Source organism: Heloderma suspectum, chromosome 5 (assembly GCF_057233095.1).
Source record: "Heloderma suspectum isolate Gila_16-S chromosome 5, 16-S_ref, whole genome shotgun sequence".
Taxonomy (NCBI): Eukaryota; Metazoa; Chordata; class Lepidosauria; order Squamata; family Helodermatidae; genus Heloderma; species Heloderma suspectum.
Window position 1 is genome coordinate 14,428,667 of NC_139462.1, and position 18,056 is coordinate 14,446,722.

The following is an 18,056-nucleotide window of genomic DNA, read 5'->3' on the forward strand; positions in this document are numbered from 1 at the left end:
AATGATTGCCCCCCCCACCCTAAATTATACTGTTGAAATAAAGAAAGCTTAAGGTAATCAGGAGCAGATTTTCATATGCCTCAGCCCTACATCTGGTTCTGATGGCTATTGTATAGCAGAAGAAATTAATGTAGTTCGCATTTTAATGTGAACTTCTCTAATTTCACCCTTTAGAATCACCGTGTGAACCAAAACTCAAGTTATTCTTTGAAATTCTCACTTCTCCAGATTTTGCAATGGAGTTCTCTAATAAAACATGATGCACAGAAAAATGTGTACAATGGATAAAATAATGTTTAAAATATATTACATTAAGAAAATTTCTTGTAAAAGATGCGTGTGTTAGGCAGAATGCATACAAAAATGTACGCATTCTGTTTGTTTTAGGAGACGTGCACAAAAATGCGTATGGCTAAAATCCAACATAAATCCTACTTAGAGTAGACCCATTGAAATGAAGGCAATTTAAGTCATGATTACCTTAAGTTCCATTCGTTTAAATGGGTCTATTCTAAGTAGGGCTTATGCTGGATTTTAACCTTAAAAAAAACCCCTCAGAGTTCAGGACACACTGAATTTAAGAAGATTAGAGAAATTAAGATTAGAACAATGAGGAACAGAGTGAAACTGAAATTGACAGATTTGTCCCTCTCTTGTTGTTGTTGTTGAGTCGTTCAGTCGTGTCTGACTCTTCGTGACCCCATGGACCATACCACGCCAGGCCTTCCCGTCCTGCGCTCTCTCCCAAAGCGTGCTCAAGTTCATATTCATTGCATCGGTGATGCTATCTAGCCATCTCATCCTCCGCCGTCCCCTTCTCCTTTTGCCTTCAGTCTTTCCCAGCATCAGGGTCTTTTCCAGAGAGTTTTCTCTTCGCATTAGGTGGCCAAAATATTTGAGCTTCAGCTTCAATATCTTTCCTTCCAATGAGCACTCAGGGTTGATATCCTTTAGGATGGACTGATTTGACCTCCTTGCAGTCCAGGGGACTCGTAAGAGTCTTCTCCAGCACCACAGTTTGAAAGCATCAATTCTTCGGCACTCAGCCTTCCTTATAGTCCAGCTCTCACAGCCTATTTAACAAAGAAAGCGCATCCTAATTCATTTTACTAGGGAACAGTGTGGTGCCCCCATTTGCTCACAAGTGCTGTTCCTTGAAATAGTTTGAAGGGAAACAGGCAATTGCATGACATTCAGTTGTTAACCATTTATTGACCCTAACAGCATTATTACCATGAGTCTAGAAGGACAGATTCTTCACATTTTTTTTTTGTCCGATTCCTTTTTCCTCTCTCATTAGGCTGGCATGATAAAGGCGGGCGAAGATGAATATTTCATTGAGCCTTTGGAGAAAGGGAAACATATGGACGAAGAAGGAGGAAGGCTTCACATGGTGTATAGAAGGTCAGCAGTTGCACAGGATTCAACAGATAAGCTCCCTGACTTCCACAGTGAAGGTATAACTCTAAACAATCTATTATTCTTTGAATTTACTGTCACAGTGAGCATTTCTTTATGTTTAACCTCTTTTCAACTTTTAATGTTTTGGAGAAAGATGGCCAACTTTGACTAACTGTTCAATCCTATTCATGTCTACTCAGAAGTAAATCTCATTGAGTTTAACAGGGTTTATTCCTGGGTAAGCATGTATAGGATTACAGCCTCAGTTGGTCAGCATTTCGGAGTTTTCTTTTCTTTTGTGTGTAATTCAGCATTTGGGCAGCTATTAAAAATTATATTTTGGGTAGCACATTGGTTACAGTGGGGTGGGGTTTTTTGGTGGGGGGGTTTGTTTGCAGATCCTCAGCCAAGTCTATTATGATAGACTGTAAATCTAAAATTAGCCTAACATTCCTATTTGGGGATTGGATTCACAGCAGTATAAACCACTTGAGTTTGGTTCAAGCAGCATCGACTCTTCTGTAATTGTAGAAGATACTGCAGAATAAATTCTAGGAACTGAAATGTTTGGATGAATTCAATATTGTTTAAAAATGCTGATGTTACATGACACGTTTAGCCTGGAGAAGATTAAAGGGAGACATGATAGCTGCCTTCAAACATCTAAAGACCTCTCACACAGAAGATGGAGGAGATGGCCTTCGGCAAAGGATGATGTTATTGCAAAGTTCCTGTATTATGTATGGGGTGGACTAGATGACCTCTAAGATATCTTCCAACCCTAACAGTCTATGATTCTAGGTGAAAAGTCATATTAGATCCATGGTCTGAGCCATGAGGGCTTTTGTTATGTTTGTATATATAAGGTTGATCTTTTGGTGGTTGTGGTGGTGGTGAGAAACAATATCATACTAGCTGTACGTAGGGTTGGCGGAGAATTTCTCCCCGAAGCTTCGGGGGGCTGAGCGCCAATGTGTTCGGCCCCCGGAAGAAGTTTCGGGGAGAAATTCTCCGGGACGGGACTTACCTTTCCCGAATGTCCCTCCCGGTGGCGGGTCCCGGCGGCGGTTCGTCGGGTCTTCGTCAGGGGCGGGGGCGGCAGCCGATCTTTCGACCGGCTGCCGCCGCCGCCATTCCAATAAAAGAAAAAGAAAAAACGCCCCTGTGATAGGCTATGTGATGATTAATGTAGCCTATCACAGCTAGATCTGCAAAGTCAGCCGTGATAGGCTACGTAAATCGTCACGTAGCCTATCACGGGTGACTTAAAAAAAAAAAAAGCGCGTACTGCTAATGGCGGCCCCCATAGGGAGCCGCCATTCTCGTTCCTTATTTGGTCGCTGTAGTCTACGTAAATCTTTAAGTAGATTACGGCGAAAATAAGGGCAACGCTATCACGGGGGCGTTTTTTTAAAAAAAACTTTTAATTTCGCGGCCGGGCGAGGCGAGGCGCCTCCCCCCCGGCCTGAATTTTGGCCGGGTGAGGCGGGAAGCCTCCCCCCCGGCCTGAACTTCAGGGGGAGAGCAGCGAAGCGCCTCCCCCCCACCGCGAAAAGCTGCGAGACCAAGTAAGTGACTTTCGTGCACCCCTAGCTGTACGCTCTTATGACCTCAGGGACTTTCTTCAAAAGCTAAGTGGTGAAACTGATTGAGGCAGTGGTCCATGATATATCACAATATGATTACTCCTCACCTACAGAGACTTGTGGTCCATGATCATTTTTACCATGGGAGTCCATTTGTTTGTATGTGGGTGATGAATGGCTTGAAAAGTATCGAATCACTATATTTGCATTTGTGTCCACCTGTATTGAGTTTGACATACATTCCTCTGTGATGGCAGGGAGCCCAACTGATTTACTTTCCCCTTGTGCTTATCTGATGCTCTAGTTATGCTCTAGTTTTTAATTAGCTGCCTTATCCTGAGTCAGACCCTGGGTCCATCTAGCCCAGTATTGTCGACACTGACTGGCAGCAGCTCTCCAGGGTTTCAGGCAGGAGCTTTTCCTTCTCTACCTGGAGATGCCAGGGACTGAACCTAGGACCTTCTGGATGCAAAGCAGGTGCTCTACCATTGTGCCATGGCCTCTCCTTACTGTATGTACTGTTTTGTACTATATGAGTCAATAACGTTCCCAGAGTAACTGCTTTGTCTGGCTATATTTGGACGTAAGCATAATGTGGTTTGTTCATCATCATCAAAAATGCGAATTCTAATCTTCAAGATTTTTTCTCCTCCCACTTCTCAAAAATATTTCTTTCCTTATGGATGCTTGAGAAGCTGAGTGGTTCATGAACAAACAGCAAATTCTTCCAAATGCCCCTGGAAGCTTGTAGCGCACATTCCAGCAGACACAACAGAAGACAGTAAATAACTATCTTAGATAGGGATGGGGGAGAAATCCATTTGGTTCACATTTTAGTGCAAACTTACCTAATGTTGCACTTGTGAACCCGTATGCGAACTGAAGCTCAGTTATCCTTCGAAATTCGTACATCTCCAAATTTTGCAGTGGAGTTCTCCAATTAAAAAAAAAAATGCATGCAACAATGTCTATATTAGTGAAAAGTGCACATATAAATGTATGTATTCATGAAAATAACAATACAATGCATTGTATTAGGGAAGCTGCTTGTAAAAATTGTGTAAACCAGGCAAAATTGCATACAAAAATGTGTGTGTTGGGAGAAATATGCAAAAAATGCCTATGCATTTTCATGTGAACTTTGAAAAAAACCCTCAAAGTTCAGGATAAAGCAAATTTAGGATTGAAAAAATGGGAAACTGAGTCTTCTGTGAGTAAAGTGGACCTGTAGGATACCTAGGTATCCAAACAGCAGGAGGCAGAGGACCAGAGTGGGTCCCACAGCGTGGCGGTCAGGGGAGGGGGTTCTCCCAAATTATGAGAGAAAATCTTGCACTGGGGGACCACCTGCCTCCCAAACATAAGAAATGGCTCCTGCATGGGGTGGGGAATACTGTACACAGTTGCCTTTGTTATCAGTAATATTGTCAACAACGGAGTGCAGCATGGAGGGGGCAGTCCTGAGAAGGGATGGAGCAGGAGAAAATGGCTGAGCCCAAGTCGGCCTTCTGTGGCTAAGCTCCCCATTTGTTCACCCAACAGTAGGGATGTCAGAGAATTCTGCGACGGATCTCGGTGATCATTCCCTCGAAATCCGTCATGGAATGAAGCCCCTGCCCCCCAACCCACAAAAGGCGCATGAAATGGAGCACTTATCTGCTCCCGTCTGCGCTGCTTTGCGAATGGCGGCCATCCTGCGGCCGCCATTCGCTTCCTCCTCTTCATAGCCATGATAGGCTATGTAAATACTTACGTAGCCTATCACAGCTAATGCAGGGATGCCATTTGCGTCCCTGCGGAGGCCGTGATAGGCTACGTAAGTATTTACGTAGCCTATCATGGCAGGGGGAGAAAAAACACAGCGTATGCAAATGGCGGCGGCTGCCGCCATTTGCATATGCTGGGGGTTTTCCCCCTGCCGTGATAGGCTACGTAAATATTTACGTAGCCTATCATGGCTCAATACGGGGACGCAAATGGCGGCGGCTATGACAGCCACTATTTGCGTCTCTGCAGGGCTGCCCAGCGGCCGGATGTCTGGTTGCGGGTGGGCGGAGCTGGCCGATGCCTTCCTGGCTTGGCTGCAGAGCGGAGCTGGCTGGGCAGGATTCCGAGGGGAGGGACGGAGCGCCTCCCCTCCCATCAAGGATTCTGGGGGGAGGGACGGAGCGTCTCCCCCCCACCGCGGATTGCCCAGCGCGGAGCCAGGTAGTTGTTTCGTACATCCCTACCCAACAGGCAACTTGAGAACAAAGTAGGTGAAGGGATGGACAAACCTGTCAGTTTCACCTCCTCCAGCCCATTTGTTTGTTTTTTTATACCCTGCCTTTCTATGAAGAAAATAGCACTCAGGGCAGCTTAGAGTCATAGAAATTGAATAAAAATGTGATTAAAACAATAATAAAAGAAATAACTAAACACCGAGTTGAGAAACTACCGTAACAGCACCCAAGTCAACAGACCAGCCTACCCAACAAAGGCCCACTTGAATAAAGCAGTCTTTGCTTGCCAGCAGAAGGACAGCAGAGAGGGGAGCTAAGCAAACCTGGGAGCAGCCACCGAAAAGGCCCTATCTTGCGTTGCCACCAAACACGCCTCTGAAGGCAACAGTGCCAAAAGAAGGGCTTTTCGCTACAATCTTAAAACCTGAGCAGGCTTGCATGGGAGAAGGAATTCTTTCAGGCAGCCTGGTCTCAAAGGCTTTATAGGTTACCAGCACTTTGAATTGTGCCAGGAAACAGACCAGTAGCCAGTGAAGCTGTTCTAACAAGGGAATTATGTTCTTCCTGTAGCCTAAAGAAATTTGCGGACTTCTCTACATTCTCATCTAAAAATGGATCAAGCAAAATTCTTGCCTGTCTGCACCAGCTAAATCCAATGGGTACAGCTGTTCCAAGAATGGGAATAGCTGTACCTATTGTTGTATCTGACTGCCATGCAGCTGCTAAAGCGGGGGAGCTGTTTAAAAAAGGGGATTCAGCCCCTATGCTGGGGATCCCAATACAGATTGGGCCACCTATACTTATCTTAGAGTATAAAAAGAAAGCAGGGCAAGAAGCCACCCGGTTAGCATGACTTTTCGTCTTGCTGCAAGATTGCAGTGGGAGAAACTCTTTTATCTCCTGCACTTCAAACATCACCAGCATGCAGCTTTTAAAACCCTGGTCAGCAATGAGATTCCTGAAGAGCACTTTTGGGATAGCCGTGAGGAGTGGGGCCAGGCAGACGTTTCATCTCCCACCCCTTCCGCGAAAGGCCTGGCACACGGGTTTTGCGGCCAGAGACCAGTGGAGGCTGGCAGCTCCAATTTTGGTGGGCCTGTGAATCCATTCTGTGTTTCAGCAAGAACCAGACAGAACTCTAAAGGAGCTATCCAAGGTGCTGAATCTTTATTTGGGGTGGGGGGTAATGGTCAGCACTTTGGACAGAGCCTTTAGAGTTCTGACTGGTTCTGACTGAAACCCAGAAAGGATCCACAGCCCCCCCCCCCGAAATCAGAGCCACCAGCCTCCACTGCCAGAGGTCTTATTTCTCTGGGGGGGAGGGGGTGTCAGGGGGTCAGATTTGGCCCCTGGGCCTTAACTTGCTGTCTCCCATCTTAAAGGCCCAGGGGCCCTTTTCAATTAGGGGTCAGCAACTCTGTGTAGAATCTGTCGAGTGGCTGTAGAGTACAAGGGCGCACCACTTCAGCCCAAAGCCCGGGTTCCAAGCCAAAGTGGGGTGCTTTGTGCCTCTTCATGCCACTTCCGAGGCAAGGTGGAGGGGGCATGAAGTGGTTCGGGTTGCTCCGAAGGGCTTCAGTGCTGCTTTGGAGCGATCCGGAAGCCCAGCTGTGCTGCTGCCTCTGCTGCCACCTAGCTCTGAGCACCTTACCTGGGCCCATGGGATGCACATGAGCAGCCTTCTTCCTGTTCCAGGGAGATGGCCACCAGCATGTGTCCGGAGGGCCCAGGTAAGGAGCTGTGGGCTTGCATGGTGGGGGCGGCGGGGTGTGTGTGTCGAAGCTAGGGACGGCGCGAGTGACTAGTTGCAGCTCAAAGACTGGCGAGAAGTTGCCAGTTCGGCCCCCCGGACACCAGCTTGCAGACCTGAGCTCTTGCCCGACTTGCAGCATGCTGAGTTGGGCAAGAGCTCGGGTGCCCGTTCCTTCAGCAAGGAGAGGGGAAGAAGGCAGCACATCTCCTCCTTCCCCCATCCTTGCTGCAGCGGCAGTGGCACGGGACAGGCTGGTCATTTTCCATAAGTTTTCCTGGCCTTACAGAAAATGACCAGCTTGTCCCTTGCCACTGCCACTGTAGCATGTGGGGGTGGAGGGAAGAAGGAGGCCCCTATCCTCTTCTCCCCTCCCATCTGCTGGATGCCAGGGCGAGAGGCTAGGGGCTGGCCACCAAGACCTTTTTTCCCTGCGTCGGTCCTTGACAGCAAGTGTGAGGAAGAGGGGCAGCTTGCGCAGCTCATGGGCAGGTGGGGCAAGCAGGGAAGCTCGCTGAGCGGGCCTGGGCTGCACGAGTTGAGGGGGGCAGTTCCTCGAGCTCCCCCCAGCCCGGACGGAGATGGGCTCGTCCATTCCTAGTTGAAGCAGGATTTGGCCATCCAAATCCCACTTCAGCTCCAGAGGCCCAAGCAGGTCATCCCCCCCGCCCCCCGAAGCAGCCTGAAGTGAATCGGGCCCACCTTGGAAGCCCTGAAGTGGCCTCCGACGTGGATCGGGGGAATCCCTGCACAGCCCTATCAGAGAGTACTTTGTTCACTGGATGTTTCAGTATATGTAAAGTGCAAAATGCCATACTTCTGACACCATATGGTTGCCTTTATGAAACAATGACACCTTCATGGCATGATGTGCTCACAAATCAAACCTGTCCTTTTGCTGTAGAAACAGTAGTACGTAGCAGTAGATAGACACTTAACTTGCCTTGGATTCTTAAAGGGTCTTGAGAGTAAATCCATTCTAAGAAGATCATTATTTATAAAGGCGGAGTGGTGTGTGATTGGCTTAGCTTTGAGTTACCGTAATGGGCCTTGTAATTAAGGAGGCTGAGTCACTGGAGGGGGAGTGTGCGGGAGTCCCATACTGAGTGTCTCCCCAATCCATTTCCAGAACTGAGAGTTGGTTACATACCAACCAACCCATTCTTGTCACTGCCAAGAACAGATGTCGCACGCTATTGGATTAAGGTAGCCCTTGGAGAGGAGATCATAACTAGAAATGATCTTTGGCATTACACCTATGCAGCTGGGTTCAGGAAGCTCAGAGCTGTCTGGATTCATGGAATCTCACAGAAAATCTCTGTGCTGGAGACTAGATCTAACTAAATTGATAGCTGTGTGTTCAACTTGTGGATTGGACCAACAGCAAACCCCCTCCCCACTTTTTTTTTAGATGGAGAGAGAAAAGGAAAGAGTAGAGTAAAGAAGGAGAGGAAGTAAGACAGGGAAGAGGAAAATGACATCAAACAATATATGAGAGAGGATATGCATGGTCAGATTTTCCAACGCTTTTATTTAACAGCAGCTTTGGGAGACTCCAAATCTGATTGGAACAATGCAGTATGGGAAGAGGGTGTTTAACACTCTCCCCAGCCTGTTTGCCTGCCCTAACCCGTCTCTCCCCCAGACACTGCTTTTAACCCAGCAGCAAAAATATAAATAAATACATACATACATACTGTACATACATAATACATACAGGTACCTCTAGGGATGTCCAAGAATTTAATTCCTGTTTGCAAATCATGCAAACATATCCTGTTCGCAACCCCAAATGTGAACACAAGCAGGAATGGAATTCTTGGGAATTTTTCACAATTTCTTGAATTTGCATTTGAAAGTGTGCATTTGCAAAAGTGCACACTTCCCAAAATGTGCACTTGCACAAGTGAGCACATGTGCAAATGCACATCCCCCCCCACACACACTTTCACACTTAAGGCTGTCTGGAAACACACATTTTTAATTGGGGAAGACACACATATTTTAAAATGCGTATTTTTTTTTACTGGGAAAAATGTGTACTTTTTGAAATGTGCATTTTTCCCAGTCGAAAAACAAAGATGCTCGTGTTTGAGAACACGAACAAAACTAAATGAGCTCCGAGGACTTCATAGGACCTCAATTAGCTCCAACGTCACATGTTCACCCATCCCTAGGTACTTCCCCATACAAATCCCCCCACCCCCGATTTTGGGGTTCCAACTTTTTCCCCTCAGAGTGGCACTAATGCATTAAATGGCACTAATCCATTTCATTTATTCAATTTATGGGTCGACGTATAGCCAAAGCTCTCACAACACATTTTTTTAAAGGATGTACATTGGTACATAGTAAAATAATGATCCAACAATCTTCTTTAAAAAAATAAAAATAAAAATCCTGACTCTGTTCAAACAGCTGCAGTTTACCACTATTTTTAGTTCACACCTCTTTTTTCCTTGCAGATTATGTATGTACACCAGCTCATGTATATAGCAATTACATCACAGTAGAACCAGGGGTTATCCAAAGAAGTGGAATGTTGGAGGTTCAAGGCAGACAAAAGGAAGTAATTCTTCACGCAACAGATAATTAACCTATGGAATTTTCTTCCATGACTTGCAGTGATGGCCACCAACTTGGATGGCTTTAAAAGGAGATTAGACAAATTCATGGAAGATACCCACACCAATGGCTACTAGTCATGATGGGTGCGTATTGCCTCTAGTGTCTGAAGACACAGTTCTCCTGTCCATATCATCATTTAGGGATGGATGAAAAAAAAAACAACCAGTTCATTTTTTACCAGAATTTATCCAATTCACACCTCCTGGCACTGAATGTGTACTCAATGTAATCTGTGGTTTGAAGTTTGTATATGAAGTTTGGATTCAGGCCTGGTTTGGGGATGGAATTGGCCTTGGTCACCCTGATGGATGACCTTCTTTGGGAGAGGGATGGGGGAGTGTGACCCTGTTACTTCTTCTGCATCTCTCAGTGGCATTTGATATTGTTGACCACGGTATCCTCCTGGACCACCTCCATGAGTTGGAAGTTGGAGGCACTGTTCTACAGTGCTTTGGCTTGTATTTGTGGGGTCAGTTCCAGAGAATAGCATTGGGTGACTGCACCTCAGCCCCATGGCAGCTGAACTATAAGGTGCCACAGGGCACCATCTTGTCCCCAATGCTATTTAATATTTATATGAAGCCATTGGGAGTGGTCATCAGGAGATTTGGGCCAAGGTCCTACCAGTATGCTGATGACACCCAGCTCTATTTCTTTGTGACATCTGAGTCAGGCTTGGCCAGACACATTCTGAACTGATGCCTGGATGCAGTTATCACTTGGTCGAGGGCTAATAAACTGAAGCTGAATTCCAAAAAGACAGAGACCTTATGAGTTGGCAGTTCCCAGCCCTGGATAGGGATGTAAGAATCCCACTCACCCGTCTGTTCTGGGGCATCGGTGGTGGTGGGGAGACACTCCGTCCCTCCCCCCGGAATCCTCCCTGGCTGGCTCTGCTCCACAGCGACTCCGTGGAGCCGCCAGCCGGGGCTGGCCACAGTCAGAATTCCGGCCGCTGTTGGGCTGCTGCGGCCGCAAATGGCAGCCGCTATGCTGGCCACCATTTGCGCCCCTACTCTTTGCCGTGATAGGCTACATAAGTATTTACATAGCCTATCATGGCAAAAGGCAGCTACACAAATGGCGGCCACTACGACGGCCACCATTTGTGGCCGCAGCAACCCGGCAGCGGCCAGGACACCAGCCGGAGCCGCTGCCACCATCACATCCACTGCCACATCCGCCACCAGAGCAAATAAATGACTAAATAAATAAATATTTCCAAATTTGTGATGCAATTTGTGCAAGAACAAAATGCATACATTAAAAATCTGTGCATTTGAAATATATGCACAAGCATGCTTTAGTACATTTCAAAAATGTGCACAAATGATGCATACATTTGAAAAAATGCACATGGAAACATGCATGAACTTTCACATGGAAAAGACCCCAAGGCTCGAAATCTGATATGGATACAAGTCAGAATGAGCTTTGAGATGGAAATTGGAGAACAAGAATGAGATTGAGTTTTGCTGATTCACACACCGCGAGCTGTAATGGGTTGGATCCAGATTGAGTTGCACTCTGAGTAGAGCTGTTCATATCCATGGGACTTACATTGGGCATGAGTAACTTAAATCCCATTGATTTCAACTGGTCTACTCTAAGTATGACTAAATCTGTATCCAACCCATGCATATTATCATTTGCAAACTGCCTGGATATGCTGTATGAGACTGGTAGTATAAAAATATTTTAAAGAAATAAAACAATATATGTCTAATGGCTGGATATGTTCTGATGAAGGATAGGAAAAAATGTTGGGAATTATTTATTAAATGTAGGCAGGGGGAGGGAGGGTTGGATTTGCTTGCTGCATTTTTCTTGTTTCTTCACCACCTAGGAAGCAAGTACACTGGCTGTTGATGAGAAATGAATAGCAGGACTCTCAGTCCTCCAAGTGAGGTGTACTGGTGGTGGGGCAGCTGCTTCATTTACAACCACACAGTGGCTTTCTTTCAAAAGATCCCTGGGACTGCACATCCCTCAGGCCAAGCCAATGGCTCTGTTAACTAAGAACCTCCCAAATTAGGATCTCCTCCAAACATATGTCAAAGTTTTGTGCCACTTTTCTGCTGTTTTGTGCCATAAATCTCGAGTTTTGTGCTACCACCCACAAGCGTGTACTGAGACATCAAATGTGGGTCCGTGGTTAACACACACAAAAAACAACATTGTCATATCACCTCCAATCCTGTGCCAGTGTTTTGTGCTAGTTTTGTGCCACAACTCCCTAGGGAGGGATGGATCACCCTGTGCCCGCCCTGCACAGCACTCGCTGAACCCCCAGCACTTCCCAACCCAGGCAAGCAGTGTGGGGCAAGCTGCTGGGCGGTTCACAGAGCGCTCGGCAGTGGCACACAGGCGTCCCTCATCAAGCGCCATTTGCCACTTGAATGGCTACTTGTTCTTTTCCATAAGTATCCCATCTATGCACATGGGGACCTCAAAAGGGGAATGTCTGCAACATTACAGGCAGTTATGGGGGCTGAGCCAGCAATTTCTCATCAGGCTTGGAGCCCCAACCAGGTGCCCCTGCCATCCCTACAAATCCCGAGTTGTGTGCTACCACCAAAAGCATGAACATGACCTACCCCTAGTTGGGGTCCAGCGAATGCTAAAAATTGCACGTTCTCATATCACCTCTGAACCAATGCCAAAGTTTTGTGCGAGGTTTGTGCCACAAATCTTGAGTTTTGTGCCACCACCGTACTAGTCTGGGGGATTTTGTAGTTAACACCATCCAAGCACATTAAGGTTCAGAAGATCATGTGAGTTCAGCCTGGCAAGGGAAAGCCTGAGGGGAGAACACTGATGCAAAACGGCTTCCTTGCCTGCCTGCCTGATGCTGCACGTAAGGGAACAAGAGTCCCTGAGGGAAATTTCCTTCTCTGCAGGTTGGGAGCCAGAGCCAAAGTACTGGGCAGCCCTGTTTCATAAATAAATACGAAACAGCTCCAAACAAACAGGGCCAGTGAGTCAGAAGCAGCCAGCCAGCCAAGAGAGACTAAATTTATCATAAGAGGAAAAGCAGAGAGTGTGTCCCTCACGTGCACTCATGGGCACAGTCTGCTTCACCAGGAAAGTTTTGGTGTCTGTGAAAAAAAACAACCCCCTGCCCCCAAACAAACAAAACCAGGACCTTACCTGGAGAACCCAAGAAGGCAGCGCCTGACTTAAATGACAGCTGAGACAAGCTTCTCCCAAAGGTCATGTCAGGTTGACTTGTTCTTGGAAGTCACGGAAAGTATTTGCCTAGAAACTCTCAATGAAAGAGATGATCTTCAGCCAAGGCTATGCAATCCTTCAAGGCTATCCTTCAGTGTGAATTTTTAATTCAGCTTTGCACAAAGGGACACCAAGTTTCCAGTCCACATTTCTTAGAGACCTGTCCCAAGGCCCACCCTCAAAATTATTTATTTATTTATTTATTTATTTATTTATCATTACCAGTATCTTCATCCTGTTCCTCAGCCAAAAAAAAAAAAAAAAGGCTTTCAAAATAGTTTACGTGCAATCAGTCAAACAAGGCAGTCCATGTCCACAGCCTTACAATCTAGAAAGACATGATACAAAAGGGAATAGGTATGGGGAGGGAAGAGGGGAAAAAAATCAAGTAGACATTCAGCAGGGCTGGTCAAGTGGCCCTTGCTTCCCCTCTCATCCCCCTCTCTCATCTTTCGCCACTTCAAGAATGTCAAAGAGAAAAATGCTAGTTCACTTCCAATTTGCCAATATTTATCTCCCTCATTGCAGTGCTTACTTTGCAGTGCTGGCGATATTTGATATTTTTAATTAAATAAATGGCAAAAAGCCCTTTCATGATAACAACACCCACATGAGGGCGAAATGCCTAGATAAACATGCAACACACATTTCAAAAAGCTGAGGATCCATGTGGCATGGCCTTAGAAAATTCCAGAGCAAATGGTATGCATGTTTAGTCAGAAATGTTCCACTGTGTCATATGGGACTAACTACCCAGGATGTCTGTTTGGGATTGCAGCTTTAATGGTGATGTCTTCACAGCTCTAATCAGGATTGCATAATCCGGGTCACCCCTTCCTTCCCCCCAGAACACAATGTTAATTGTGCAATTGGAATATTTCTATGTTTAATTTTTAAAATCACAACTGCGGGTGTATTGGGGGTGGGGGGGGGAGTCAAGCTCAGAACCACAGCACGTGGGGAAGATTTCTTAACCCTTTTTTATGCACCATGGTCCTGATGAAAGTTGGGCCCTGAAGCTGCTATTTGCCTTGAAAGGGGAGCTTCCATTGCTGTCATAGACACATTAATTGCAATTATGCATTTAACGTCACTTCTAGTTTTGCTGTGAATTTCAGTGCTAACAGGGAAAGATATTTGGTTGACATTAGCAGACTTTGGAAGAGGAAACGTTGTGTGCCTTTCTTTCCTTCACTAGCTCATTTTGCAGAATGTTTAATACTTGCTCATTTTGCATTGCGCATTATGTGGTGGCAAGCATCTGTTTGCAAACACATGCCCATAAACAAGGGAGTTATGGCAACTCCTGGCTCCCTGGAAGAATTACCTGTATGTGCACAAAAATATGATTGTCGATATGCATGCACCACATATTCAAATAGTATGGACGTAAGATATTCTCCATTTAAGTTTCAAAAATTTAAATAACTAGCAACATCCTTTGTTAACTAGCAACATCCCATTTTCAGTTTGGGTGTGTATTAGATACTAATACAGACTGCTTGCTTTTTGCAAGCATAGGGCAGTATCCAACTATGTCATTCCACTAGCACAAATGACATTGTGCTAGCAGAAACTAGGGTTGAATCTACACATAGCAGTGATACCGTTATCATACCGTTATCATAACTATTGGTACACATGACGCCAATGGGCACCAACAGTTATGATAATGATAACGGTATAACTGCTATGTGTAGATTCAGCCTAGGTTCTGGAAAATACGCAAGAGGAGAATCCAACTAAAGTTACAGTTGCACAGGCACAGTTGCTCAACCCATTGTGCAACCCGTTATGCATAGAATCATAGAATAGTAGGGTTGGAAGGGGCGTATAAGGCCATCAAGTCCAACTCCCTGCTCAGTGCAACCAGTTGCACCAGCATAATGCACAACTGCTTGCACAATGGAAAGATTTGCCAGAGTTCTGCTAGCGCTATTTGAGTCTGCCAAATGATACTGTTGGATACCACCCATAGATTATGTTGCAAGCTGCCACCAGAAACTCTGGCTGCTGCCACAGTCCCTCCAATTCAATTCCCCCCCACCCCTGCCCCATAAGAAACAAAGCATGTCAGTTGCAAGGATGATTGGTAGAGAACCTGGCTTTAAGGTCATTGTTTCCAGGTGGGAAAGTCATAGAAGTTAGAAACAATTTAAGAGCTGCTATTGGAACAGGAGCTGAGAGAATGGGGAGGGTGGACCACTGCCAGCTGTCAGTACCATCAAGAATCCTGAGGTCATCTTCCTTCAGTTTTGAAGCAATAGCCTTGTTGATAATTGACAGTAGTGTGGTGGCAAAGTCAGGGATTGGGAAAACTGTGCTCCTATGGCCAGGTAATTCATGTAGCCCTCAGCCTAATTTCAAAAGCCCTCTGAATGTGCTCAGTTCAGACTTCTAGCAAGAGCTTCCTGCGTGGGGAAGAAGAGGGAGGGAGGGAGAAAAGAGGGTGGCCAAAAGAGAGTGAAAAGAGAGCAACTGAAAGAGGAGGAAAAAAGAAAGAAGTGATCCAGCCATGTTTGGTTCTGGTCTTGCCCACTGCTGGCTTCAACCCTGCTCACTGGTGACATGTGCCCTGAACAGATTACTCATGAGGGGAAGCGGCCCTCGACAGAAAAGGGTGCCCTCTGCTGAGCTAAGACAGAGCTTCTACTATTGGATGGTATAGAAATGAAATGAACCAAATAAATAATAATAACAACTACAAATTGGGAAGGTTTGAATCGGAACACTTCCATGAACTTTTTGCAAGCCCCCTGCTCTCTGTCTCTGTCTCTCTTTCTGCCCTAGCCCCACCTGCAATATGGAGAGTAATAATGCAGACTTACCTTACAGGTGAGGTTGTATGGATTGCAACTAATGGCACAGGTGAAGTCCTTTGAAAACTTGGAAATGCTATACGGATGTCACTGGGGTGACTGGATTTTGCAGAGTGTATTCCATGTCTGTTTCACGGATTGTCAGGTTTTTCTTCGTTCTGCTGTCTCTTTTTAGACGGATTTGATTTGCGGGGAGAGGGATGTGTAAAAATATGCAAAAAAATATGCTGAAAGTCCTGCCACAATTTCTATGATTTTCAGTAGTACATAACATTTTGCATATTTCCCCCCATTCCATTCAGTTTCTATGAGCTGGGCACAAAAGAGTGGAGGCTTAACATGGAGGCTTAAGAGAGAGCCAAGATGTATTAAAAGATGTGTGTGTGTGTTTTAAAATGACTTAGTATTTTTTTAAAATATGCAAATATATAACCATGTATATGTTTCTGTGGCATATATACTGGCATAAACTTTCAGAATTTCCAATTAATAAATTTGTGTACATTTTGGGAAAGTAAAAAAAAAAATGGTCCAAAAGTCTGCGCAACCCGAGGAAACCAGTCTGCAGAAACTGTGGGTTGTATCCATAGAAATCCAAATTCATTTTAATCCGAGATTTCTCCAGCATCCGTAGATGTCACCCAGAGGGCATAAGGACCCTGGCAATGTTGGTACTGCATCCTGGCTGTTAGCTGCCTGGTACATTCTCTGTTCCTCCCGCCCCCAGAGTTTCTGAGTCCTGAATGAGAAACGTCTGTATTGAAGCATTCTCTAAGATAGGCTCCTGGGGCACAATAATGGAGATGCCTGACAAAAGGAAAATATGTGAATAATAGAAGGTGTGCTATCTCACATTAAACTATTATATATGTATTCATGTATAAAATAATTGTCTAATAGTTGCAATCCATACAACCTCACCTGTAAGGTTGTTGTTGTTCAGTCGTTCAGTCGTGTCCGACTCTTCGTGACCCCATGGACCGCAGCACGCCAGGCCTTCCTGTCCTGCGCTCTCTCCCGGAGTGTGCTCAAGTCCATATTCATTGCATCAGTGATGCTATCTGGCCATCTCATCCTCTGCCGTCCCCTTCTCCTTTTGCCTTCAGTCTTTCCCAGCATCAGGGTCTTTTCCAGAGAGTTTTCTCTTCGCATTCGGTGGCCAAAATATTTGAGCTTCAGCTTCAGTATCTGTCCTTCCAATGAGCGCTCAGGGTTGATTTCCTTATTACTCTCCATATTGCAGGTGGGGCTAGGGCAGAAAGAGAGACAGAGACAGAGAGCAGGGGGCTTGCAAAAAGTTCATGGAAGTGTTCCGATTCAAACCTTCCCAATTTGTAGTTGTTATTATTATTTGTTCGGTTCATTTCATTTCTATACCATCCAATAGTAGAAGCTCTGTCTTAGCTCAGCAGTGGGCACCCTTTTCTGTCGAGGGCCGCTTCCCCTCATGAGTAATCTGTTCAGGGCACATGTCACCAGTGAGCAGGGTTGAAGCCAGCAGTGGGCAAGACTAGAACCAAACATGGCTGGATCACCTCTTTCTTTTTTCCTCCTCTTTCAGTTGCTCTCTTTTCACTCTCTTTTGGCCACCCTCTTTTCTCCCTCCCTCCCTCCCTCCCTCTTCTTCCCCACGCAGGAAGCTCTTGCTAGAAGTCTGAACTGAGCACATTCAGAGGGCTTTTGAAATTAGGCTGAGGGCTACATGAGTTCTATTTCTCAGTTCTATTTCTGGTCCATGTCAGTTTTGCATGTGTTCATTCATAGGCCTGTTCCATACTGTTTCTGCATTGATCTGTGATTTCCCTTTCCAAAAAATTCTGCATAAAAATTCATGTTTAAATAGTATTAAATATATATTTTTGAATGTGTTTTCTCACCAAATATGCATTTCTAAGAGTGCAATCCTATACATTTCTACTCAGAAATAAGTTCCACTGAGTTCAATGCAGCTTCCTCTGAAGTAAATGGGTATAGGATTGCACCGGTAATCTATTTTACCCTAAAATATGCATTTTTATACTCATTTGGGGACATTTTTTGGAGCCAAGGACTGCATCACAAAATTCAGAGAAGTGCGAATTCTGAAAGATAGCTGTCATTCCAAACCTCACGTAAGTCCTGGAGGTGGACTGAAGTGGACCAGGTCAGTTTGCTTTGAAATGCAGACCAAATGAAATCTTCGAATATCATATCCTTATTCTCAGTGCTGGAATGTTTGGGACTTTTTTTCTTTCCAATGGAGAGAGATTTGCAGGCGAAAGCTAATCTGGTGCCAGAAAGGAGAATAGGCATCGTTTCCACTAGCCGGGTAGTATTTTGTGGTTTCTCACTGTAATTTTTCCACACGCAAATATTTGCGTATAGCAGAAGGCATCCAAAAGCTAGTTTTCTGTCGCCACTGGAGATGATAGGTTCACTA

At 45.5% G+C, this 18,056-nt stretch overlaps 1 protein-coding gene across 1 annotated transcript in view; it reads left to right on the top strand.

The window, feature by feature from the left end:
• The window catches only part of ADAMTS3 (ADAM metallopeptidase with thrombospondin type 1 motif 3), a 207,869-nt gene that overhangs the window by 74,794 nt on the left and 115,019 nt on the right, over window positions 1–18,056 (top strand). Inside the window, exon 4 of the mRNA XM_084860195.1 lies at window positions 1,301–1,457. Within this exon, the coding sequence (XP_084716321.1) occupies window positions 1,301–1,457 (157 nt within the window). The remainder of the gene's footprint in view (window positions 1–1,300; window positions 1,458–18,056) is intronic.